General features: G+C 41.7%; 2 protein-coding genes across 13 annotated transcripts in view; one reads left to right on the top strand and one right to left on the bottom strand.

Moving 5' to 3' along the window:
* Positions 1-5,240, top strand: part of SH3PXD2A (SH3 and PX domains 2A) — a 250,113-nt gene extending 244,873 nt beyond the window's left edge. For all 11 annotated transcript variants that reach the window (XM_081911989.1, XM_081911991.1, XM_081911990.1 and 8 more), the window contains 2 exons: positions 280-399; positions 547-5,240. In XM_081911989.1, the coding sequence (XP_081768115.1) occupies positions 280-399; positions 547-2,433 (2,007 nt within the window). In that variant the 3' untranslated portion in view covers positions 2,434-5,240. The remainder of the gene's footprint in view (positions 1-279; positions 400-546) is intronic.
* Positions 5,241-20,024: 14,784 nt separating this feature from the next.
* The window catches only part of NEURL1 (neuralized E3 ubiquitin protein ligase 1), a 137,056-nt gene continuing 129,236 nt past the window's right edge, over positions 20,025-27,844 (bottom strand). For both annotated transcript variants that reach the window (XM_081912005.1, XM_081912006.1), the window contains exons 5-6: positions 25,086-25,232; positions 20,025-23,472 (exon numbers count right to left, since the gene is read on the bottom strand). In XM_081912005.1, the coding sequence (XP_081768131.1) occupies positions 23,231-23,472; positions 25,086-25,232 (389 nt within the window). In that variant the 3' untranslated portion in view covers positions 20,025-23,230. The remainder of the gene's footprint in view (positions 23,473-25,085; positions 25,233-27,844) is intronic.

Here is a 27,844-nt window from a genome sequence, read left to right as displayed (position 1 = left end):
GGACTACAGTTCCCATTATCCTTGGCGATTGGCCATGTCACTGGATCTGATGAAAATTGTAGTTCAGCAATATCTGGAGGGCCACATCCTAGCTACCCCCTGATGCAATGGTTTATGAGCTTTTAATATCTGGGCTGGCATTTATTCATCTCACTTCCTTGCTTAAAATGCAAGCAGCTCTCTTAAAATAAAATAAAATAAAACCTTAATTTTCCCTCTTTCCCTCTGCACCCTATTGCCACTTTTATCTACTCTCCTTATTGCTTTTTCTCACTGCAGGGCTTCCAGCTGCCTAAACCTCCTGAGCCACCATCAGTGGAAGTTGAATACTACACCATTGCAGAGTTCCAGTCTTGTATATCTGATGGGATCAGCTTTCATGGGGGACAAAAGGCGGAGGTAAGCCTAGAAAGGGAAACAAGCTAATGAGTGATGGGTAGCTGCTAAACCTTAGGCAGAAATGTGACGGTAGCATAGATAAAAAATGATGTGCTATTATTTTGTCTTTTTCCTCCCAAACTAATCTCTATGTTAATCCCTCTCTAGGTTATCGACAAGAATTCTGGTGGCTGGTGGTATGTGCAGATTGGTGAAAAGGAAGGCTGGGCTCCAGCATCATACATTGACAAAAGGAAGAAGCCAAATTTAAACAGGCGAACAAGTACTTTGACCAGACCCAAAGTTCCTCCCCCAGCACCTCCCAATAAATCAAAAGACTCTGAAGAAGGAACAGTTGCTGGAACCATATCTTCAGGAGATGCCCAGGACAAGCAAAAGTATGAGGAGCCAGAGTATGATGTGCCTGCCTTTGGTGCTGACTCTGAGTCTGAGCTGAGCCAAGGGGAAGATGGCAGCTTGGAGAGAGGCATGTTCCAACTACTCAAGCCTTCCCCTGTGTCATCCCTCCAAAGGGCAAAATTCCGAGTTGGAGAGTCATCTGAAGATGTAGCACATGAAGAGGAGACCATCTATGAAAATGAAGGCTTCAGGCCATACATCGAAGATGCTCTGTCAAGCAAAGAATCTAGTGGGGACTCTGATTCTCAAAGAAGTTCATCACTGTCTCTGATCCAAAGAAATTCTCCGTGTTCTGTTTCTCCCAAGTCTTCCCTCCTGAAGCCCAAAAGCGACAAGAGCATTCAGCCAAACCTTGGGAAGCCGCACTATCCCCGGAATGAGGAGACAAAGCCAAGGTCCGCTTCAGATGTTGGTTTAAGTAGCATGCCCAAAACTGGCCTAAAGAGGGATACTGGGGAGGCAGTGTCCAGCAGGGCAAAGCCAATGGTGAGACCAAAACCTTTCCTGAACAAAGCAGACTCCCAAAGCCAAGAAAGGATGGACATCAGCACTTTACGTCACCAGCTGAGACCAACTGGACAGCTGAGAGGCGGACTTAAAGGTTCAAGAAGTGAAGAGTCTGAAAGTCCACCTCGGACAGCTTCTGGAAACCCAGAAGAGTCATTCAGAAGAAGTTCTGCAGATCTCATTCCCACTCATTCCCATGCCATATTCTACTCCAGCCAGCCAAACAAGGCAGAGAATGAAAACAACTCCTCAAAATGTATCTATGTAACTACTGATTCTTACCAGAAAGTTCAAGATTCTGAGATCAGCTTCCCAGCGGGGATAACAGTGGAAGTTCTAGAAAAGCAAACAAGTGGGTGGTGGTATTTGAGATATGGAGACACAGAAGGCTGGGCTCCTTCTCACTATCTGGTACTGTCTGATAACCAGCAACGGGAAACCGCTTCGAATGAGGCTAACATCTCAGTGGCCAAGAACAGAAGGAATGAAAACAAATCCAACAGTTTGGAGAAGATAGAGAAGAAGGTCCAAGCACTCAACACCATCAACCAGAGCAAGAGAGCAACGCCTCCCATTCCCAGCAAACCACCTGGTGGCTTTTCTAAAACATCTGGGTCTGTCAAATTGCGGAATGGGGTTAGGCAACTAGCAGTGAGGCCACAGTCAGTGTTTGTCTCCCCACCACCCAAGGATAATAACTTGCCTTGTTCCCTGCGTAGGAATGAGTCCCTTACTGCCACAGACCACCTGAGGGCAGTACGCCGCAACTCTTCTTTCAATGCTGCCCAACCTCAGACTAGTGATTCTAAGATAAAGCACACTGATCGGCTGGGTTCTGAGGGGTCTGAGACAAGTTCCTACGTACCTTCTGAGCGCAATGGAATCCCAGTGTCCACAGTCAGGCCCAAGCCCATTGAAAAATCCCAGTTCATTCACAATAACCTTAAGGATATCTACATCTCCATTGCAGATTATGAGGGGGATGAAGAAACTGCTGGATTTCAGGAAGGTGTCTGCATGGAGGTCCTGGAAAGGAACCCAAATGGTTGGTGGTACTGTCAGATCATGGATGGAGGAAAACCTTTTAAAGGCTGGGTGCCCTCGAATTATTTGGAGAAAAAGAATTAGAGTCTTTAAATTCCATTATTTATACTTTTATACTGTGTACATACGGAAGGAAGGGGGGAAATACAATGATTTTATTCCCTTTTTATTCTATCTAATATACAAGGGACTGTTGATCTGACCTTTGCTATGACCAGCAAGTCTGCCGTCTTTGAGGGTGTTTGAAGGAATTGGCTTGTTCAGCAAATATCAAGGAAAAAGGCAGCTGGAACTAATGGCATTCTCTTTCTATTTTGGTGAAGACTTTCATAATTTTGAGTGCAACGTGGTTCACTATTCCACCATCCTGGTTGTCATAAAAGGAAACCAAATGTGTGCCTTTCACAGTATAGTTTGGACCTGTGCATTGACTTGCAAATGGTGGAGAGTTTGGTGCCAACCTGGACATGTTAAAAAAAACAGCTTGTTCATTTCTTCCACATGGAGTGTGCGAAAGTGTTTCCAAGCTGTGGATGAGTCTCCACCACCAGCAAGATATCTTTAAGTCAGCAGAGCAAGTGGGGAAACTCAAGAAATCCAGTGTTGGCCCTCGGCTATCACATTCTTGTCTCCAGATTGAAGACTTGGAGCTTTTTCACTGTGCATTGCTAGTACCTGACATTAAGTGCATATTGTCAGTTTCCCCCAATGGCACCGGTCATGCTTCTGTCCTGTGGTGATCTCTGTGTCAAGGGAAGGGGTCAAGTTTTTTTTACTATTATTATTGGAATTAGATGTGTAGTCAAACTTTAATGTGGTTCCTAGGTGTTTGTATGCACACTAAAAATTATGTGTTTGCAACACACCTCTTGTGCAAACTTATTGGTCTCAAAATTTAATGTTTTATTTTGAGGTTCTTCTGAACAACCAATACTGAAAGTACTTTGAAGGGGTTTGTCACATACTTTGCTATCCAGGGCCTCATATTGGACTATGAAGCAGCAAAGTTTCATCTGAATGCAGGGAATATCAGTTGTCTGTAGCTTAAAAGGGGAATCTGCTGTTCCACAAAGCCCCATTTGCTGGCTCATGGACCATCATAGGTTTGGCTCCTTGGCCGTCCATAAGCCTTTGCTAGACAGAAAGGGATTTCTCAATAACTCTTCCCTTCCTCTTCATTTTGCCCAGGTCAGAATTAACAGGCTTGCTTCCACCAGTGCTTCTGCACAACTCCTTAAGCTGTGCATGCACTCTGCTCCCATCCCAAAGCCCCATAAGGCTTCAGCTCTTGTGGCCACACAGTGGCCTCCTGTGGCTTGAAAACCAGGCCGATGAGTCATGCAACACAGTGGTGATGGCTTCTCCAGAGCCATCTGCATGGCTCCACCTGCCAAAGTAGGTGACTTGGCCCTGAGTGGAGGGGATTTGCTTCCACATAATGGGCCTTTGTTTTGCAGGGGCTTTCCATTGTTTCCTATGAAGGAAATAATTTATTCATGTTCACAGGGATTGGATCTCTCTATTGTGCATGATGTAAAAACATTTCCTTGCCAGTAGAAGAGAGTAAGAAGTTATTTTTCTGTAAGGAGTAAGGGATACCTTGAAGCCACTGCATCACAGCCAGTTGCCCACTCCAGGTGCTACTTGAGGTGCAGGAGTGTCTATATGTAAACATGGAGCTTCTACGTGTCCATGCTCTTCCGCATGCCCTTCATTGATAGAGGAGTGATACCCCGTGTGCATCCTCATGTGGAAATGAGGCGGGCAGTGCCAGTGCAGGAATTGTGCATGCATGTCAGAACGCTCACAGTGCTTAAGATCAAGAATACCGGGAGTAACAAATTTAAAATAAAAACAAAGCAAGGAGACCCATACAGTTTGTATTTAAGTGTTGTTTCCAGATATGAATGCCCATTCTCAGCCAGGAGAGAAGCATCTGTGTTTACAAAGTTGGGGCAGGGAAGAGAGAAAAAAGCCATGCATTTTACTGTCTGCACAATTGTTTTTAATTTGTATATTTGCGGGATGATTTTTATTTTTGAACCATCTGTGTCCTAAACTTTTTATTTCCCCCTTTTTAAGAGCAAGCAGTAGGAATCACTCTTCCGTTGTATTCACTTGAACATTACTTTGTGTTGGGAGAGAAGCACCTGATACTTTCAAAACCTGCAAAGCAATTGAATGAGAACACTATTGAGTGGAGAATGTACCTGTTCAAGCACCTGCTCACCTGCACACATGGGCAGTCTCTCCATTTCTGTTTCTACCCCCACCATTGATATTTATAATCATGAAACTTCAAAGATAGAACATTTGTGGGAGAGCATGGAAAAAATGAAAAGCCACTGGGGGAAAAAGGCTTGGGTGCAAAGTGTATCCCCCTCCCCGTGGCCTCAAACACCAGCCCTTAAATAAACTTTATAATTGTAAAAAAGGAAACACCGGAAGGCCTTTGCTTAAGAATACCGACTCTCAGATGAGAGTTTGATGTCTCTGTCCTGAGGCCCAGCATTTTGTGTGTCAAGAGAAGAAAGCCAGCTGTGTTTGTGTTACTGTGCAAGAATAAATAATATAAATAACTCTTTCATCTTCCAGCAACACTTCATGCCTTCCACTAGGTGAAAGAGAAAAGAATGGGAAGATTTGAACGAACTGAATGGATACATTTCTTCCAAAGGATTCAAAATCAAATATAATGGGGAGATGTTTGGTCTTTGGGAAACATTACCTAATTCTCACTTGATTCATCTCTCTTTCTCTTTAAACAAAAATATGGTGTTACGCGTCTTGAATCAATGAGAAATGTTGGGGGAGGGGTTGATTTCTGCAGCTCATGTGCCAATTGTCCTTTCAGTTTGATCTGTTGAGACACCATTAAAGTTTGGCTGCCACCACCTTCCATACTATTGTTTATATTGGATAAATAAGCATGGAAGAAGGGTTGGCTTGTGTGAAACAGGAAGAGATGGAGAGGCCTGTGACGCGCTCAGTGGAAGAGCCCATGGGGAGAAGGTCATGATCTACACTGCAAAGTAAAAGGTGTAGGTGTTTTTCCTGAGCTTTTCTTCCTAAGGCCTAGCAGCTCTGCCTCTTGGAAGTTTCTCTTCATTTTAAAAGTCTGCTGAAACCTTAGCAGCCATTGTTAAAAGAACTGCCAGAGCTGCTGTGAGATTATAAATAGAAGTATTATGTTCTTCTGCTGGACAGTATTAAATAGAGCAAAACCATAAAGTAATCTGCTAGATTGCAGTACTAATAGTAGTGATTTAGCAACTCATATTAATGTTTATGATTTATTTTTTAACAATAATGATAAGGAAGTGGTTCATTATTTTTGAATTAATGCACTTTAACAATTTAAACCAAAATGCAGAAAAAACCAAGTGCATTATTTAAAGGTGCAGTATAAATTGTCATTTTTTAAAAAAGTTCACCTATTTATTAAAATAATTTATGATTATTTAAAAATTGTACTATACAGTTTTGTTCTAAAGATGCCATCATCTCCTGGGAAAGCTAAATGTGCAGCTCCCAACTTTTCTACATTGAGCCATTGGACTCTCAAAATACAGTAGATTCAGTTAGCAAGTGTCAACTTTCTGCCAAGGAAAAGGGACATATATTTCAGATTTGGAGAGCAATGGATCAGCTAGTTATATTCCTTAAACGTATGCAGCCCTGAGTAAATGTGAGGAGCTGATCTGAAGTAGTAATTGAACAAGCCCCCATCCCACCACCAGATTCCCTAGATGTCTTCAATATATTCTGCTAGCCCCCAGCGCTTAATGGATGACTGTTGACCATTCTCCAGTCCTATGTGCAGAAGATCGCTGTCTGCTAAATTGATCTAAATTGTTCTCGAGAACATACGCCTTTCTTGCTGCATATTAAGCATGTGGCTGCTACCCACAAAAACAATATCTATTTGCTGTCAATATGATACAGAGCAGGCATGGTATCTGTAAGCCCTGTTTTCTTGCAGAGGTCTCCTATTTATGAGATCAGTTTGCTCATCAATAATTACTGAAAGATGTATACAAATACTTGAGGAGTAGGATCTATTGTGCATAAAAAAAGAAAGCAATATTCAGTTGCCCAACAGAGGTGGTCCAGTAGCCAATACTATAATATACTTTATGTGATTATGGTGATGAGGTTCTGAGCAAGTAGCAAAGTTAACTTCTGAGCTGCTCTCAGCTTTGCATCTACTTGCTATTCCTGATGTTGTGCTTTCTGCAAGACACACACAAATATATTTGTGTGCTTGTGCACACAAGATATAGCTTGTGCATGCACACGTGTTGGACAAGCTTGGAGGCGATTTCATGATGTATGAAAGGGGTGGAATAAAGGACACTAGAAAGCACCTTTAGTCAGTTTCACTGTTACTGGTATGCAATTTATGTTTCCCACTTTAGCTGATAGGGCATATCTAGGAAACTTTTTCAGAACTGGAAAATTAAATTCAGCACCAGGCCTATTCACAATTACTTGTGACAAGTCTTCATGATCTCACTGCACAAACACTATAGTCCCATTCAAATGGTTGTAAAATACCTGCAGCATTTTGGTGGGGAAAAGTATTTTGTACTTCTAAAAACTAATCAAAAATCAAGTTGCAATTTAATAATAATTGTACTTTCAGAGTTAACTAATTCACTTTTTTAATTCTCCAGGGAGCTACTGAATAAAATATTTTGAAGTCGGAGTGCCCTCTTGTGGAAGGAGGAGTGGCTTTCTAGTTATTTTCCTGATTATTTGAGATTACCTTGGTCATCCATGCTTTCAAAAAAAAAATATGTGAAATGGGAATGATTGAGAAAGCAAAAGTAAAAAAACAACAACAACCAATCATCTTTTTTTGAAAACAAAAAACCAAAAATTTGAAACTTTTTTGTTCTGCTGTATACTGCAACTTTAATAATAATGAGCACTTCTGAGTTCGTTATTGCGGTTTTATATAATGCCTGAAAAGATACTCTTCCTGTTTTGTTTTGTTTTTTAATTCTAGTGAACACTATTTCTCTTTGACTCTTCCTGCATATACCTGTTGCCTATTGCAATTTCTTTCAAGCTGAGACTTAAGTTTATTTCTCAAAAAGCTGATGAGGTAGCAAACCTGTGTCTGCAATGGATGCTTCCATGCTTGAATGATCCACCACATCCACAAACTTACCTGCATAGGCCAGGTAAGGTGTAGCCTTGAAGTCATTTCCTTAACATTTTGTTTTCTGTATGCAGGAATTCTTCTTTTGTTTTTTGCTCTTGTTCCGTTTTGTTTTTCTGAGGCAGGTCTTTCAATCAGATCTTTCCCTATCTGCAGTCTGAAGTGTTTCAGTTCAGATAAAGGTTTACCACCTGGCTCTTTCTTGAGAACTAGGCCTCACTGAAAATTTGAATGCCTGGTTAACGTATATCAAAATATCAATTTGGAGCCACCTGGGCTCATGTGAGGGGCTTTTACCAGCCAAGAATTTGACTACAGCTGCCGCCCACCGCACCGCTCCCAGCCATATCACTAACTGCTTATGAAAGTTCCATATTTCTGAACTGTTTTGCTATGTAACATTGGGCTGATATGGGGAGGGGTACTGCTGAAGGAAACCATGGGCGTAAAGTTCCTTGGAACTAGCTTCAAACCCTTTTTGGATTCTGACCCAACTTTCCAGTGACTGAAGTCCTTGTCAAAACAGCTCCTCTGTGCGAAAAAATATATAGCACTTACTCCTTAACACATCTACAGGGAATTAAGTCCCATTGACTCCAGTACAAGTGTTGCTTAGGGTCATAGCCCCAATTGAATACAAAATAATTTGGGTGGGACTTCTTTAAAATGCTCATTTGTACAGGTAACTGGCAAGGAACATTACGGACTGGCTAATTCAGGACTAGATACTGAGGTAGGCGAACAAGTGCATTTGTGTTTCAAGTTTACAATGCAGTAGCAACGTCTGCTTTTGTCTCTGATGATGAGCAATTTCCAAAAAAGTTTCTTTCAGTAGCAACACTGAACATTTTGACGAAGGCATTATAGAATTGTTTGTTTAAACTACTTTCAAATATTAGTGTGGCATATTTTATTGTAAAATTATACTCATTGCTTTTCTCTGTTTAGAAATGTGTTAACGTGCTTTCTATCATTTATGAGAAACCGAAGGGAATCTGGGTTAAACATTCATTATTTTCATACTACTAGCATTTACAGAATAGAAATACTAGTATTTAAGTTTAGATCTCATTAGCTAGTTTGTTCATTTACATTTTTCTCATGTGTATGTGTGTGTTGTTGGTTTTTGGGTTACGTCCCCCCTCCCTTTTTTTTTGTGTGCATTTTCAAGATAAAATCCAGTTAGAGGATATGTGCAATATTGAAAGAGATTAAACAGGCCCCTCATCCAGGACTTAAAAGTGGAACGCACAGTGTGATTTTTAAAAGTCTTGTCATTATCTAGTCATGCACTCTTGGGGGGGGGGAAATGAGGAATGAGAGGAAGGGAACCATTGAGAAAAAGAGAGGAGGCAGCAGAAAATTTCTGGTATAAATGGATTGTAAGTGTGAATTTACTGTGGTGGCTGAGTGCAGTAGTGGTTACACAAGTGCATCACAGTTGAATAGAAGTGTGACTTGTTTGTGTGTGATAGTGACTGTTCAACACCCTTTTTCTTTCTAATACTCAGTTTTTCTTCCTTACAAAATTCAGTTTGTTCAGCTAAGGCTGCTTTCTTATACTCACCTAGGAGGAAGTCCCATGCAAGTCAGTGGGGCTTACTTCCGAGTAGACATGTATAGGATTGTGCCGCTGGGTGGTTTTAGTTAGCATGGAATACATGTGTTGAGGGGGGAAATCACTCATGAGACAACATGAGGATTAATTGTATGCTTGAAGCACAGCATGTCAAATCAGTCTCTACCTCATGATCCCTTAGTGCTCCATGCCTTTCAGAAGCAGGCCATTTGCAAGAAAAGATGTGCTTGTTGGTGCATGGCCTGCTGTATCTCTTTCCACTGATAAGAACAGGAAAGGTTCCTATTTTTAGCAGCCCAAGATCAGGGTCTTCATCTTTGTGCTGGGCACTTGTACTCAAGTACTCAAGCCTTTGAACTCACAATGAGGCAGTTCCACAGCAATATTGCTTAAATGTTCATGAAAATAAAATGCTCTTTCAGTGCATTCCATGGGCATAGCCAGGCTTTTTGTTAGGGGGGGGGGCAGAACCTCAGTTTGCTATGTATTTTTATTGAATTTTATTGATTATGTCCCCCTTGGCTAACCCTAACCCATGGCACATTCCTATACATGCCTATTTGGAGTGAAGCCTTATTGTGTTCTATGGGACTTACTCCCAGATCCCAGTGGATCTTGTGCAGGAGCATTATTTGGTGATTTTTACACCTCCAGTGTTCTTAAAAGAAAAAAGCAACTGAGTCCAGGAGAGCAACATAAATTTGCAATTGGCACCAGGAGACCCTGGTTCTTGTCTCAGTGTTTAGTTTCATGAAATTTGAACTCTGTGCGTGCACACACAAAGTTGGCAGGAAGAACTACACTGCTGACTGTAATACATTTTAAATCACAACTGGATTTTTGCTGCTAAATAGTTATAATCCATCTGCCATAATCCAAGCCTCCTTTTTGAGACTCTAGGCATACACGTTTGCAGCTAAATCAGGGGTACTGTACATAAACTAAGCATTTAGCAGGTACGGATTGGGAGAGCTGAAGTTTTTTGGGTTTTTTTTTGTAAATATGTGCTTTTTTAAGGATGTGGGTATTTTTTAATTTTTAATTTTTTGTAGATGTGTAGAGATCATTGACAAATACACGGAAAACTCATTAGGTCCTAAAGTGATCTCATGGGCTTTATGTCCTTGCTTCAAGGTTCCTGTTAGCGTCTCGGTCAATTCCTTTACCATATCTGTTCACAGGTTGTTGTTATTTTTAATTTTGATTTTTGTGATATTTGAATCAAGTACTGTACATGTGACCTTGCCCAGCATCCTTGGAGGTCAGTAATTGGAGCTCCCTGAGCCAGCCCTTCAGTTGCTGTTGCTCAAGTCTCCACAGCACTGTATAGAGCCTTCTGGAATAACAATTTAAGAGATCCCTCTTTTACTTTTTTTAAGGTTTTTTTTAAAAATAATAATAATGGTGAGTGCTTGAGTATGCATGTGTGCATGTTAAAGTGGAAGTGGGGGTGTCTGGTGGGGTTTGTATCCTTGAAGGTATTGCAAGCCTGCTTTGAGTAAGACTCCTAATTGGAATCAGGTTTCTGTTTTCAGGGTTTTCTCCTCCTAAGTTGTGATAAGATCTCTTAGGCTCAACATGACCAAGTAAAAGTGGGTCCCTTTCAGTCTAGGTTTACAGGGTGGGCTGGCCCCACACAGCAGTATTTTAGATGGTTGATGAGTGCAATTTTCCCTTTCTTTAAAACCAAATTGACTGAAAGTTTCACACTGTCGTTTTAACACATTTTCCTTGTACAACATAACAGCCACTATTGTCCTGTGCTGAGACTCCTGTTTGCTATTAAACCAAATTGGCTGGGCCGGGGAGGCTGTAATCTTTTGGTAACAGTCAAAAGAGGTAACTGGATTATGACTGAGGAGGAATAGATTGGATCTCCATTTTTTAAAATAAATAAATAGGAACATATATATATATTTATGCCTGGTCTGACATTCTGGGTGCTTTTTGTGTTTTAGTGCATGAACATACATCAGTGCTCTGTGTTTCATCTGTGTCTCCCATTATTGCCAAAAGTTCAATATATGAACTTATTGCAATATATGAATCTGTATCCTGAAGTTCGTAATCTGAAGCAGTAATGTTTTCTGTATCAAGTAGTCTAGAGGTTCATGAAATGACTGGAGCTGGCATGACAGCATAGCCAAGTTGTGTTTTTAAGCTGGCTTTAATCCAAGTGGCTCTACTTCACTTAAAGAGCCAATTGTTGATGAGAAATGAAAGAGGGAGCCAGCTGGTGATCTCATTTTTGCAGCATTTTAAAACTTGCCATCTCAGCATTTTTGGTTTGGCAAAGCTTCACCTACACCTTTTGAGCCAGAACTTTATTGGGGATTTTGTGTGCAACAAGTTCTAACTGCAGCCTTTTACTATGCAAAAAGTTAACCGGAGAGTTGTTTATGAGTTTGAAATTTAGAGACTTGTGCAGAAAACCAAAAGCAGGCAGCAAATTACTGTTTTGCCTGAAATCTAAAAAAAGAGTAATCAATAAAAAGGATTAAGGTTTCCTTTTTGCAAGAAACAGTCAGGACAGTGAAGCAGAATTTGAATGCCTTGTGATTGTTACCAATCTTCCAAGTAGTTGACATTGAGTATTGTTCTTTCAATGACCCTCTTGAAATGGTTATTTAACATAAAGGTGAATGTAATTGTCAAAAGTCTGAGAGAGTATGTTGGTGAGGAGACGATGTAGGATGTGTGGTTGGTTCTTGGGCTGTGTGATAGAGATGGGGAGCGGAGTTTGTTTTTGGTTTTGTTTGGCTTGTTTTTTCAGAAGGTTTATTATTATTATTATTGAAGTTGGATTGGTTACTGTTGGGAGAGCAAGTTGAAGATTGAATCTTTTTTTGTGGTTGGATTTGTTATAAGAAAGAATCCAGGAGGGAATCAAACTTTGGAGAAAGAGAAGATAAAGAGTCCTATGATAGATTTGGGTAGTCCTTGTCCATTTATTTTTCCTCTAGCTAATCTGTTCAAACAGTTGAATGTTAAGTACTGTTAACAAAATATGGGGGGAGGGTAGTCCACCCCTAGATGACCACTATTGTTAAAAGTTGCATGTGACCTTTAGTGGATCTCTAATAAATATGGAATAGAAAAAAGCAGAAGATAAACAAAACTAGCTGTTGCATTTTACTGTTATTGTGCTCCTTATCAAAGATGAGAGTGAATTTATGGGAAGAATATAAATCTGTTTGCATAGTAAAATGGTTTCTGCAAAAGGATGTTGGCCACATTCACAAAAATCATTTGGGGCAAGTATTAGTTTTGTTTAAATCATCTCACAACAGAGAACAACTATGGTGAAATTACCTTAGCTCACATCACCATTTCTTTAATAGTGACTGGGGAAACACAGTTAACCTTTAAAATATCACATTAGTAGTCTCTGTACAAAACAAACGCAACAAAGGATGACACCTGTTTGATCTAACTTTGTCCCCTTTTAAACTGATTTTGTAATGTCCCAGCAATCAAATTCACAAGAGGAAACTAAAGGTTGGTTATATGCAGTAAATTACCTTCTTATAGTTAAACAAAAAAATCTATTTTTTGGTCAAGTAATTTTAAACAACAGTTGGCCTTTACATGTAACCTGTGATATTGAATGAGAAGTTGTGTGCTGGTTAGATTTTTGCCATTTCCAGATTTCATTTCAAAACTTGAGGCCATGTTGCACTGTTGATGAGCTTCTTGGCCATCATGGTTTCACCTTGTTTGAACAAAAGGTTTTGCCAGAATGAAAGCTTTGTGGAACAACCAAGTATGTGAATATTCAGTCTGGTGCCCACTGGAGTTAGTAAAGTGGGAGTCATGATGGCAGTGCAGTCAGAAGGTGGCCTGGTAGTCAAAGTCAGTCATTTTATGATCACAACTCATCTGATAATGATTTATGGTCCCACTCTTGTGATCTTCAAATTCTGAAATTCTACAGGTTTGTCTGTCTTTGTTATGGCAACTGGAGCTTCTGAAATGTGATTTGGAAGAAGGCGTTGTACTGTTGCAGTTGTTACCAATGTAAATGTAGATCCATCCAGGTGGAGCATTTTATATCTAGGTATTATAAGGAGATTTTATGAGTTCTTGGCATTGGAATTTGAGAGGTGAGTGCTGCACTGGATTCTTGCATAGACTCATGGGGAAATGCTGTCAGATCAAATAGTTATCATCTATATACTTGACTAAAAGATTTAAAGACTCTAAGGCATATAGCTCCATATTCAGTTTTTTCCCCACCAGCAACCATGTGCTATTAATGATTCTTGATAAACTGATCCCTAAATATAGAAACTAAATCTTTGTAAATGTTTTAGCCCAACAGTCCTCTATTTTATGGGTCTCTCTGCTATAGGCTCCTTGTGCTCACTTCAGTCTTGTTGGAATCTGTGTGCCTTAGATGATGCCATAGCAGAATGACCATGGAAACAGCACTTCCTTTTTTGAAATTCCATCTGGTCTGCCTTTGTACTAAGATTAGGCTGAATCAGAACCCCTGACTAGGAAAATGTCTGTGTGATGTGCAAGATTCTATACAGCGAAAACAGTTCTAAGTCTGTACAGCTTGTCAATATACAGCTGAGGCTCAAGTTTTCACTTTGGCTAATGATGCTTTTTATAAGCACCATGTGGGCAACATGCAAAGGGAGATGTGTTCTCCTAAGATCCCTTACTATGTCTCAGAACATGTTGGGGCACAACTCTTCAGATCCTGTGAAGCAGCACAAAATAGAGTTGTGCTCACCATTCTTAGCCATTGTGGAGCAGATATCCTTGGGTCTATGCAGTGCTTACACTTGGAAGGGAATTGAGGAATATTGCCACTCTAAGCGCACTCTCATATGGGGACACATACTAGTTATTAGTCAGAGGCTTTTTATGTTTGTTTTAGGGTCTGCCAAGAGAGACTAGGCTGCAGCCTGTTTTACTCCCAGGTTTTTGCAATGTGAAACCACAATATAATATTCAATGTCTCAGGCAGAGAGGACTTGATAACTAACCGTACCTCACAGTCATCTCCCAGTTTACTCATTGCTTGGACCAAAGGTGGTGCTAATAATATGAACTTTAATTTTTATATTTATGTTGTTGTTGTTGGGTTTTGAGTGTGTATGTGTTAAATCAATGATGCAAGTGTCCTGTTAAACTAAAAAGATCTTACCCAGGGCATCAGGCACTTCAAAAACCCACAAAATACCTTTGGGATTCAGACATTGTACATTTGGAGAAGGGTAAAGGATACTCTTATCTTCAAATGCTTGCAAATTGTAAGTTGTTGCTTTTTCAATTTCCATTTGTTTACATGGTCTCTTCTATGTCCTATGAAAAATAATAAAGTTTTTGATCTTTTTAATTGTGTTCTAATTGTTGCTTAGTTTCTTTTTATTGAGTTTGTATTTTATTTATTGTATTGTAGTTCATAAAAAAATTATATGCCACATGATTTTAAGAAGAAAGAAAAAGAAGCCCCAAAGCAGTTAAAATTGGCGTCCCTGGAGTGTAGGCTTCAACAACCAACCTTTATTTCCGCCAACAGCTGAATATGCAGCTTTCTACTGTAGCTTCTTGTCTGCACAGCATATCTTGTCCTTCCTTGCAAGGACAACAGTGGTCCCTTACGGACAGAATGATCAGCATCCTCACAAAAATAAATTCCCAATGATCTTTCTTTTTTTTTTTTTAAAGAAGTACTTACGTTGGCCTTGCTGTATCCATAAAACTAAAGGAGGTAAGGAAATAAGGAATTATCATGGAGGTATAAATATGGAAAGGAAACTATTAAGGCAGAAAAGGTAGAAATCCTTAAACCAGTACACACTGGTTTTTAAGTAATTCAGGTAACTTCAGAACTCATGATTTAAGAATTACCTTTCCTGGATTGGAATGTGAAATGAGCCGAAGAAGTGGAAAGAGGGGAAGCTGCTTTAGGCTCAAACAATCCATTGTCCATTGGCTTCCCAGATTCTAGACAGGGCATTCCCAGCCCTACCTAGAAAGGCTGGCGATTGAACCTGTTCTGTTTTGCATGCAAAGCATCTTCCGCACCACTGACCTACAACCCTTCCTTTATTTGTAAGACTCCCATCAGTGTCGTATGAGTAATATGGTTTGTAATATGTGATGGGCACTTGAGTTCAAAAGTGCTTTCTGTAAGTGCACAGTTGTGAATTCATTTGAATAGGTGTTGATAAACACAATGCACTTTTTGTAAAATATAAAGCTTTAAGGTAATGTGTACTTCTTACACAGTCCTTGGTTTCTGGTATGCTTATGGGTGTCCCTTGCAACACTTGCATTTTTGTGTGTGCAACCCGTAGTTTACCTATTTGCCCTTCACTCTTCAATGGTTGTAGAGGGTGCCAGTCACTAAACTAGCCACTAGGTGGTGGTGATGACCCATCACTAATGTTTCAGTCTCAGTTTCTCACTAGCTTGGTTTCCCTGTCGGGCTGTTTTCACAGGCTGCACTTAATTGCAGGAAGCATTCAGGGCACTGAATTTCAAAGAGGTCAAGTGGGTGGGTGCAACAAGAGTTAAATCTACCCCGATCCTTAAAAGTATCCCAAGGAGAGCAGCCAGTCCTGGTGATTTCAGCATGTAGGATAAGAGCATAGCAGTAAATTTTCTAAATCAAGAGAAACTCTGAGGGGGTGTGTGGTCAGAAGGCACATAATGCAGCAAAACTCTTGAAACTATGCAGGTCTGTAACTGACTGGTCAGTGCCTGGATGGAAGACCACCTGGGAACTCCATGCTGCAGTGAGCTTCATGAGAAAAAGGTAGGTTCTAAATAACTCACAAAGGGTGCTGGGTTTCTGGTAGTACTTTCATAAACACAGGTGGTGGAGATGTGTTTGAGACCCTGGAGCAGGCTTGCTCAGCCTAGTGCGTTACAGATGTTGCGCTGCATCAGGCCTGACCATTGGCCATACTGACTGGCGCTGATGGGAGTCCAAAACAAGGCTGCCCTGGAGGATGCAGAGTGCCTGCTAACCAAAGGAGAGGGGGAAATTATACCACCACAAAAACCATAACGCCTCACCCATAAATAGCTGGCCATTTACCCATGAGGTATTGAAGGAAGTCAAATAATAATAATAATTTATTTGTACCCCACCCATCTGACTGGGTTGTCTGGGTGGCTTCTAGCATATATAAAAAACTTGGTTACGAACACCACCTTCTGCCTCTATGATTCCCAAGGAACTTGTGGTGGAAGGGCAGCTGAGCTGCTACAGAAAATAACTGGGATGTAGCCGCCCAGTTACTTCCTGTCCCTTTGGACCAAGAAGTTTCTCACTAAGAAATATCATTCTGTGTGAAGGAATGTCTTGTTCATGAATGATCTGAAACAGTTTACCTTGCAGAAAAGGCCCTCCTGTGTTCAATAAGACAAGCTTCCAAGTTATGTGTGCTTAGATTAGTGGCATTTGTTTCAATAAGTGGAAATAGATCCACATACTTCACTGACTCCTGTGCTCATTGACCATTGTATTGTGTCCCCCCCCCAAAAAAAATGTAAGCATCCCACACCAGCACCTCCATGGCATACCTAAATCAACTTTATTCACAATCACTGTTATCCAATTCTCACACTGAATGGAATAGTCTTTTTTTATATTGTGTGTGTGTGTATATATATATTTATATATATATAAACAAAACACAAAATTTGTTTTTAAATAAAGCAATTAAAAGATAAAATTCTCATTTCCATGACATTGTATCACATGAATTCTGGATCCTGACACAAAAATACAGAGGAAAATGAAACCGATTGTGATAATGCTCCCATTGAAATGTTCTTCTGCATGAACTGCCTTGCACTTCTTTTTCAGCTTCTGTAAGCCGCCTCCATCTTTGGTCCTCAATACATACATACATATCCCCACACTAACTGAGTGGAAGGAGAATGTTCTCCCTTTCACACTCCTCCTTCCCTTGAGTCCATCCTCAGCCAGATTTCTGTATGCCCAAATACATTTTTGTGCACAGGTTGGCCTTCAAGCTTTGAACTTGCATGTGCAAAAGGGTGCTGCTGCAAAGGGGGAGGAGGGGGAAGTACTGAATATCTCTTTAGGTGGAGGGAGCTGGCTTAGGTACATGTGGACACAACCCTGAGCAAGTCAAAGCTGGCAGCAACATGACTGATTTTCTCTTCAGCTGTTGTATAAGGATTTGAATTGGGCCCTTGGCTTACCTGGATAAAAGAAACCATTTGCCTCTAGCAATGAGTATGATTGACCTTAGTGCTCTTAGCACATGTTGCCAAAAGCTTTTGTTTTTAAATTAAAACTTTGCAGACAACCATGTACCCCTTTAGCATGGACATCCACCCTCTTTCAGACACTTGTACAGTGTGGGGTTCTCTCTTAATTCACTTCAGTCCAGTTTCCCTTACTGGAGTGGAGCCAATTTCTCTGGTTGCCAAAAAGCTAATGAGTGGGAATATTTTCAAGTCAAAAGAAAAATATTTCCTTCCACCCACAGTCCAATTATTATGGTTTCAGAATGCAGCTCCTGCAAATTAGCAACACCTTAGGAACACATGCAATTTAGTTACTTTGGTTTATCACAATAACAGATTAGGCAAAAAAACAACCATTCTTTGTCAAGGCAAACCCTTTATTAGGGACATAAACTGGATCCATTATTTGTTTTAATAGGCTGCGATGAAGGAAGCATTTTTTAATCAACTTCAAAATATTCCTACTCATTAACATGGGGAGGATGAATTTTAAAAGTGGATAATATAAAGCAGCAGGCACTGCAATCTGAACAAGTTCCTTACCCCTACTTTGACACTTCATAGGAATGACTCAGTAAGGAATACAGCATTTCAGACAAGAGCCCATTCCAGCAGAAGCACAAAAGGAGACGGTAAGTATGGCTCACCTTTTAAAAGCCTTACATTCAGAGTTGTATGTGAACTTCCTCTCAACCAGTGACTGACATCTGCAGGCTCAGGGTTTTGTTTTCCCACAAGGGAAAATGGAATGAATAAATCCAGGCCTCATATTTCAGACAGGTTATTTGGGCAACCATAGAATTGTAGAGTTGGAAGAGACCACAAAGGACATCTAGTCCAACCTCCTGCAGTGCAGGAATCTTTTGCCCAAAGCGGGGCTTGAACACAAAGTTAATTACTCTAGCTCCCCACCTGAACAGCATGTGAATGAAGTCCACTGTTGAACATGTGCATTTCTGGATTAGGACCCATCTATTCAGAACCTAATGGCATTTAATTTACTAGGTAAGAGTGTGCAGTATTTGAAACATGAATGAAAAATTAAATGAGCCTCATTTACTCATCTGTTATTGTAGTAAATGGGAATTTGAATGAAAATTAAACTAAAGTTCTTACTCCATTTTCAGCTGCATTGCTTTAGAGGCATTGCTTTTGCATTGAAGAAGTCTATGCACAGTTCAGAGAAATGTCACAGTAAGGGGGAAAGAGAGAGACCAGTGAAAGCTGTGTTCAGTTCACAGAGCATCTAGCCTGTGCCTCAGCATGCTTCTATGATCCTATAAAATGGGGACCCATTCAGTGGGTCTAATGCCCTGGGGAGGTAGTAGATTGCATACCAATTGGATAGAAAACATCCAAGTTAAAACAGAAAACTGCCTGGGGCCTTCCACTGAAAGCAATGGGAAAACAAATAGAAAATTAAACAAAAGAAACATTAAAAGTGACAATGAACCAGAAAACAAAACTATTCCTCACACACCCCTAGGTGTTTAGAAATGTGTGCCATGTAATTTTACTAGCCACAATTGTTTGTAAAATAAGAAGTGTGCTCCCCACAGAAGTGATGCCAAAGGGATATTATTAAATGCATTTTCTATAAAACATCTCTTCTAGAGGCAATATTTTTCTCATGCAGAATAGCAGCATCAACTATACACAGCATTTTAATTATGAATTCATCATTTGAAGACATGGTGCTAGTTTCTATGGCATAGTGTCCTAAAATATGAAGCCCTGGGCTGAAGTTTCCCAAAGCACCTTCTCATATTAAAATACATTCTAGGGAAATATGAAAACTGACTGGCAAAATCTGCCGAGCCTAGGAGATGTTTGTGTTGTTACAGTACTTTAAGCCTTTGGCTATCCTACCACACTGTGTCTCTATTTTTAAAGAATTGCTTTCTCCCCCTCACCCCATCCTTCTCATCTATCAATATGCCATAATAATAATAATAATATAAAATACGTTAATTCATCTTTTGATATCTCCATTGTAATTGTGGATGCAACAATGCAGAGCTTCACCTTTGATTTTAGATACTATGTGAAAGCAAGATATATAGCCACAAATACCTTGTTCCAAAGCCATATATATTCATGTGGGGCTTCTGTCCCTACACTCTGCCTCAATCAGCTGAGTAGAGGCAGCAAATATTTTACTGGGAAGGAAATACACATGCAGACCTACTTCCTCTCTTCAGATAATGGATGGAACTATTCAGGGAAGAGGAGCTCCTTGATCACAAAGAATCAGAACCAGATCAAGGAGAATGTGTCTTGCATGAAATCTCCAGACAATGCCAGTCCTGTCTCTTCCCTATGTTACTGCATATTATGTCTTGCCCCAACTGCTGAAACAAATGTTATCTCTCTCTTTTTATACTGTAGCTGTGGAGGAGACTGGATTTGATGGGAACCTTGCAGAATGAATGCAGCCTGTTTCTAGCCATGATTGTGCAAAAAGACTTAACTCCAAAGTAAGTGGGCATATGACTACAGCCTTAGTTTGTAATTTTCTTTTCTACTTATGGCCATTGGGCAGCTGTGGGGAACCTTCAAATGTTGCTGTGCCATCATTCTGATCTTCCCTGACCCAGACTGGTCATGGTGGCTGTGGCTGATGGAAATTAGGCAACTTCTAAAGGGCCAGAGGTTCCCTTCTCTGCTATAGGACATGAAAGGTAGTACCAGATGTTCTCTTCACACAACTTATACTGGAATAGATGCAATGAACTCAACGGAAGACAACACACACACACACACACACACAGAGAGAGAGAGAGAGAGAGAGAGAGAGAGAGAGAGAGAGAATATGGTCTTGTCAGATCCTGATTCAAATGATCTTATGGTGCCACAGCAGGAAAGGGCTCCTGCCTTGAGGGGCATAAATTAACTTTCCATGTCCTACTTCCAAAGGCAGAGATAAATCATACGGTTGTCCCATCTACATCTGGTTCTCTTATGTCATGGCTATGGAGTTTGAGGCTTTGTGCTCATTTTTTAAAAATGCTTTGCAAGTGGTTGACACTGCAGAGGGCCAGATGCAAGTTACTAGTGGAATGGGAAGCTCTTTAGGGATTTGAGTGCAGTTAAGAGCGCACAGATGAGCACCTCGAGGTGGCAAGACAAAAAGCAAGACACAATGATTTTTGGTTGGGGGGGTTAGGAAAAAATGCTAATTTATGTGGGCCAAGACTAGTATGAGTGAGCAAACTCTTAGGAACTATAGCTTCTATTTTTGGTTTGTGACTAGGTGAGTCAGTTTTCCTTTATGCAAGGGATTGCTACAATCCACCTGCATTGTTTTTATCCTGAAGTGCCTGTAACCTATCACATGGTACAATATCCATTGCCTTGATAAGGGTCTACTTAGATTGACAACCAACAGCAAAGTGCTTGCTGGCTCCCAGCCAGTGAGGAGTTGGCTGTGTGCAAATATTCAAAGTGGCATTTGCAGTAACATTCCAGCAGTTGGATCCAGTTAATGCAATGGCGGCACATGACCAAGCCAGCATGGACAGAGGGCCAAACCAGGCAGGCTTTTCTTTTGAACACCACATGCGCAGGTGGTCATGTGCCCAAACATAGGCAATTTTAAATGAGGCCTTTTCTGCACATCCAGCAACATGGACACTAAATTTCAAGAGGTGCCATTGCTTAGTATTGCACATCACATTATCTTTACAGATCATGAGTCCTAGGGGCAAGTTGACTAGGAATGCCTGGATGGGGGGAAACCAGTTATCTATATTCTTTGGAGCACACCTGCATGAGGCAGGTGTCGATGAGGTGGTTCAGAAGCCACTGTGCTGATCCCTGTAAACCAAGGATGGGGAACTTTTGCCTCTCCAGGTGATGCTGTACTACAGTTGCCATCATTTCTTTCCCTTGGCTATGCTCACTGGGATGTATGGAAGTCGAATGATATCTAGAAAGCCACAATTTCCCCATCCTTATTGTAAACTGTGGATTAGCTAGGTCCAGCACAGGCTGAAGCACCCGCAAGTGCTCAGACAGCAAGTACTAGAAGAATCAGTCCAGTTCAGGAATATTACCATGCTGGGTATACTTCAAACAAGAGTCTCCTAACTTTTTCCTTACAGGCAGCGGCTGCTAGGTGTTGCAGGGAACTGGGTCTTTTAGAAATGCTGTGCCCCAATCCTCTGTATTAAAGGGCTTTCTGCCTTCCCAATATGAGTTGGCCATCATTATATTTACAGCCTCAATGCTATTCTCCATTTGCACAGGGGTTGCATCCCGCAGTGAAAAACGGTGCACACACAACATGGGAATTGCCTGTACATTTAGCCTGGCGCGACTCTGATGAGGGCAAAACTGTCCACTAAGTTGGTGAAGCGAAACACTTTTCATTGGGGGAAATGAAAATCTCAGACATCAGTAATCTGCTGTCCCTTTCCAAAGGCTTTCTTAATCTACCTCTTTCCTTACCTAACTGTTTCTGGTGTTCATATTAGGGTGCTGAGGCTGATGAACTGGGCTGCGGGTTTCTCCCAGCTGGGGTATTTGGTGGCATTTCAGAAGTAGTTAGCCCACTTGGTGCCAGGTGACGATAAGCTGCAGTTCCGGATGCATGTGGGATTTGTCAAATGGAGCACAGAAGATAGTGGAGCTGCTGAAGAATGAGGCCTTGTTATTGTCCATCACAGCACAATCAGCTGCAGCAAGGCATGGAGGGAAACGCCAAGAATTCAGTCAAGCCAGGTAGATTCACAGTGCTGGGAGCAAGAAATGCCAAAACAATTGTCCTTCACATGTTGGGAAGAATACTTTAAAAATCCTTCATAAAACCAAATAAACATTTTTTAAAAAACTAAGACAAACTGCTTCAGGTCTCTCTTTTTTCATGATAACAAAATAGATGCAGCTCTGTGTCACACATTCAGCTTGGCCAAAGGTTATTAAATTACCGATGCTTTTACGTTCCTTAAAAGCAGAGACAGATGTTCAGTGTCCTGATAAAAGGCCTTGTGTGCCTTCTTCCTTATGGCTTCTAAAATGCACTCCATCATTTGCAGAAAACAGGTGTGAAGGCACCCCTTTGGCCATTGAAAAAGCCGCCTGGTGCAATGCTTTAAAAAGAAGAAGGAAACCAGTGGGTTTGGGAAAGCAGCAGGGGGAAATGCTCATAAAGGATGCAGTGTCATGCTGTAGCACTATCAGCAGCTGCTTCCAGGGTGGGGTGAACAGACTGGGGTGGAAAGGAAGAGAGCATTTGTAGAAAGTAGAACTTGAAGGCTGTCAGTTAACAGTGAGACTCCTGTATGCAGCACAGTACAAGAAGCACCCAAAGATCACCTTCCTTAGCACCAGCATATGCCACATTCCCTTGGGATCCAGCTGCCACTGATGTGCATTTGTGGCAGAGGCAGTTCCTTCCCATCGGAATAGACACTTGCAAGAGATATTTCTATGGGGGGAGGCCATGCCTCTTGCTCTGGCAAGTGGTTCCAGTGCTCACATGGCTTGTTCTTTTTCTACTCCACTTAAACGTCCAAAATGTTGAATTCATTCACATAATGAAACTGCTAACATACCCAAGAAAATCTGATTATTCTGCATCATTTGATCCTTGCAGGAAGGTGGGTGAGTGGAGCCAGAACTAGGGAAAGAGGGGGAATGCAATTCAACTTTTCTTGACAGATGCACATCAGATTGTTGTCAGTAGCTCTCTGCTAGATGCCAAGGAAGGAAGGAAATGTTTAGACCTCAAATTTCTGGGATTTGCCCACATGTAGCAACATTCAGAGTTAGTTGCACAGGGAAGGATGGGAATTTTGGCAAGCTGGACAGCCCCTCCCCACCCTGTTCTGTTGAGTTGTCATGAGAGAGCATGTCCCCTGCTGCCCCTACCCTTTTCCCGCCATCCTGCTCTAGGTGCTGCGATAGGTCTTGATGATGTCCTTGATGGCACGTCTGCAGATAGGACAACAGGCATTGGCCATCTTCTTGAGTTTGAGCCCGCAGGTGTAGCACAGACACATATGTCCACAGGAGTAAATCACGGTATCCACCATGTTCTCATAGCAGATGGTGCACTCGTCATTCCAGGACCCTGAGATGGAGGGGGAAAGGGGGGACTCTGGCATGCTGACGGGAGAGTTTGGAGCTGTGCCTGCAATACAAGAAATGCAGTCACTCTTTTATATGTCTTCATCTCTACCCAGGGACAAGATTGCTGGTCCAACACATCATATTCTAGAGGTTAAGACAATGAGAGAGAGAACATCAGCCCACACCCCACTTTTGTAATTCCAAGATGCATCTGTCTGACCACTATCAGGATGGCCAATACTGTGCCAGATGGACCATTCATGGATTCCAATGTGTCACTCAATGTACTCAATTTCCTGCAGAGGTCAAGATTATCCCTCCCTCCCCCCTTGCAGTTTCTACTAAAATGTGATAGCCAGCCATGACTCCAGAATGTGGCATCCTCCCCCTATTGCTAGTAGATTTCCCTAGCTCCTGTAGTCTTTTCATCCATCCACCTCTCTGTCAGTGTCAAATATATTCCAAAGTCACCAATATCTTGGAAGCAAAACCTATTTGTGCCAAAGAAAGAGGTGTAAACAAATTAGTGCAATATAGTCTAGTCTCAGAGTCTGGGGGCTTGTTGGGCATGTAAATTGGATTTGAATGTGTAACCTGCACACAAACATGCAATAGCAGAAGTGTTACTTTTCTCCCATAAGTGGATTTGGTTCTCTGTCCGTGTCTGTAAGAACAGAAGTACAAAACTGCATCTCCAGACATCTGTCTCATTGGTCTGTTGGGGTGGAGGGTATCTCTTCAAAGTGATGAACGCTGGGCATTGATAAATTTCTAGAGAACAATAATTTGCCACAAGGCCACTTCTAAAGCCCCCTACATCCATTATCTGTGTGAAAGTATCATGCTGCGCCTGCAGAGGAGTAGAAACAGGTTCCAGACCTGCCTCTGGCCTTGGGCATGTGGCCCAGCCCTACTTATAGATGTCAATGTGCTTGGTGTAATTGTCTGCAAGGAAGAGGCAGCTGCACATTTATAGGGGTTCACACGATCCCAACACCTGCTTGCCAGTGTCCCGAGTGCACGCAAGCCTAAGCACAAGCTTAGTGCAAGTAAGACCTTGTATATGTGCAAGGGATAAACAACGGCAGGCAGTGTGTCTGATCATTGGGGTCCACTCATCAAAATTCAAGTACAAACATAAGCAAAGCCTCCTGGATCAGTCCAGTATCCTGTTCTCACAGTGCCTGTGGGAAAGCTGCAAGTAGGACCCGAGAACAAGGTCACCCTTCCTTCCTGCAGTTTCCCGCAACTGGTATTCAGAAACATTACTGCTGCCAACTGTGGAAGAAGAACCAACAGGGCTTGCATCTAGATTTGTGTCTCAACTAAAGCATCCACGATGGCCATCCAACCTCTCCAAAGAAGGAGTGTCCACCACCACCTGAGAGAATCCATTCCACTGTTGAACAGCTTTCTCGGAAGCTTACAAAATTATATTAAAACAACAGAATATCACCAATACAGCACCATTATAAAATCTAAAAATCACTTTTAAAACAAAGAAAAGGGGAGAGGAATTTTGCAATGACAAATGAGCAGAGATTGAAGCCTGCCCCAAAGTGCAGCTCCTGCACATCTTGGGGCCGGAAAGGAAAATGAATTTAGGAAGGGCTCTTACAAGATGCGGTAATTGAGGTTGGAAGGGGTATAGTTTGGTGCTGTAGAAGTACTTACCACTGACTGAGCTGCCAAGTGGGCCAGATCCACATGTACTCAGAATGGGATCAGAAATGCCACTGCAGAGGACGGAGGGAGTGTTTGGAGATGAGGTGGGTGAGCTTGGTGCAGAGGGGCCCAGTCGCTCAGCCAGGAGAGTAGAACCTGCAGAAGGAAGGGAAATGCTGGTATAGTTTCAGTTTTTTACTGAGAGGTAGTGTGACTTTGTGATCAGAGAGACCCAGGTTCAAATCCCTGCCACAACAACTCACTGGTTGTTTCTCTCCCAGCCTATCCTATCTCACAGGGTTATTATTAGGAGAAAGTGGGAGAAAGAGAACCATCTATAGGTCATCAACCTTTTTGGACTAGTGGCAACACTTTGAATGTTTAAAGAGTGCTGGGAGCGCCGGTCATAAAATGGTTACTCTAGGGATGGAACGTAGCATAATATAAAATTCGAGAGACAACCAGCCCTGACAACCTTATGCTTACCATGGGAAAACAGCTATGTCCTGCTGGCTATGGCAATGGAAATCACACAATACTTTAGACGCACACAGAAAGAGAGAGAGAAACCCACACTGAGGCTGTCGCTGTCTAGCAGCAACAGGGGGCATTCCTCAGTATCAGGAAAAAATACACAAGGTCACCACACTACACTGACTCTCATTTCACAAAAATTGCTCAGAAAGTATTTGCACTTTTTATCTCACAACTTTCTTTCTGGGAGGGCAAGAGACTTAGCTATTCTTTTCCTGAAAGCTCAGAGTATTGGTCACCTGCCCAGGGGCACCAGTGAAAGCCTTCCTGGGCACCATGGAACCTGTGGGCACACGGTTGGCAACCCTGACCTACACAGAGAAAGAAGCAGGTTATAAATAAACCAGCACATTATACATATAAAATAGTAAGATTTGACATTGACATTAGCTAGTTAGCAATTCTGGGAAAGAGCCTGGAATCCTAACTAGAGATTTGAACTGCTGGCACCATTATTATTTGGTAAGATACCCACCCATGCTGCTTTGCACAGCTCCTTTTTTGGCTAGCAGGAAGCCCCAGTGGCTGGGACGAGGGGGCTGGTGGAACTACAAGTATTGAGATGCGTGTTATTCTAGATATCTGAGCTGTGGAATGAGAAATAACTGTCATACCCAAGGCTCAGAAGACCAGAGGTTTGCGTCAAAACACCCTGTGAGCAGTATCTGCATTCTGTTTGCTCTAAACACATCAATCACACATTGTGCTTCTGTTGCCCAGCACTCACTTATTTTTGTTTACATGGAAACAATCGCCATGACACAAGCCTCACGTAATTGCATACTTAAAAAAAGAAAAAAAGTCAAATGAACAGAATGAGCATGGCATCAGGTGTGACGAAGAAACAGAGTGACAAAGAGAGAAGGCTCCAAAGCACAGTGGCAGAGTGTATGTTCTGTGCGCAGAAAAACTCAAATTCAGTCCCTGGTATCTGCAGTTTAAAAGGATCAGGTAAAAGGTAACGTGAAGAAGATCTCTGTCAGTGACCCTGCAACACCATTGACAGGCAGACTAAATAGGCAGTCCTGGACCAGATGCATAAGGCAGCTTCCTATGTTCCTAAAGAACAGTTTTGGCCTCCGTCTCAGCAAGGAGGTGCACAGGCTAATGTCCTTGCAACAGGAGCTTAGCCATCTAAGAAGTGAGTGTTAAACTGGACCATAAGAGGCATCATGGGGTAAATTTATACCAGGTGCAGATGACCTCCCTAGAGAACCCCTGGGAGATCAGCAGAGGGTCCCTCTTAGTTGTTCCAGAGGTTTATGGGTGTGTAGCAGCCGAAGAGAATACATTCTCAGTGGCCGCCCCTAAACTCTGGACCTCTGCCCCCACAGAGCCATATCTGCTGTCTTCATTATACAACTTTTGGTGAATGCTGAAGATGAACCTCTTTACCCTGGCTTTTGAAACCTGAGATGTATATTTTTAGGACCCACCTTGTTTCTGTGATTGCAAGTTGATTTACACTGTTTCTAACATTGTGTTTTAATTGTAGCCCACCCTGGGACTTTGGGGTGAAAGGCAGGAAATTAATAATACCAATACTATTATTATTACTACTACTACTACTACTAATAATAATAATAATACATCACTATGGTGGAACAAATCCCATACTCTTTCAAATTCTCCTTTTTACATTCATTTTAAAGGAAAAGAGGCATCTCAAAAGTCTGGGCTTGGCAATCCTAACAGAGAACTGAAAGCAGCAGTCCCAAATCCATTCCTGAACCCTATTTTATAGGCCAGGGGAGGCAACGGGGTCCAAGCTGTGTTCCAACATTTGTTCTTTGGAAACAAACCTTATGACAATATTAGGCTTTATGGTAACTGTTTCAGCTCTTTGCCATTGCTGGTTTAGCAATCTGCTATGTTGATTTTGCCATTTTTAAGGGGATATAAATGGCAATAAAATAAGTAATGCTTCCCATGTAACACTGCAAAATGCCAAGGTCATTGAGGACAACGTTCTGAGGAAAGGCAGCTGTTTCTAATGGACCGTTACTCAATGTCAGATTTTGGCTAATCATGGCAGAATCCTTGGCTATTTTGTTCTGGCAGCCAATGCAGCTCTGCTGTGTGTGTGTGTGTGTGTGTGTGTGTGTACTGATTAGCATTAAGTTCAGTAAAGTGGGTGGGCAGGATGGGCAGAGAGAAAGGGGGAAGCAATAGCTTCTGGCTCAAAAGCTGAGCAGGCTGACCATTCCCAACCAAGTTCACAGGCAGATTTTGTT

This window comes from Podarcis melisellensis (genome assembly GCF_964234715.1).
Source record: "Podarcis melisellensis genome assembly, chromosome: 5".
NCBI classification, from domain to species: Eukaryota; Metazoa; Chordata; class Lepidosauria; order Squamata; family Lacertidae; genus Podarcis; species Podarcis melisellensis.
Note: the sequence above shows the minus strand (reverse complement) of the source record. Positions and strands in the feature narration are given on the sequence as shown.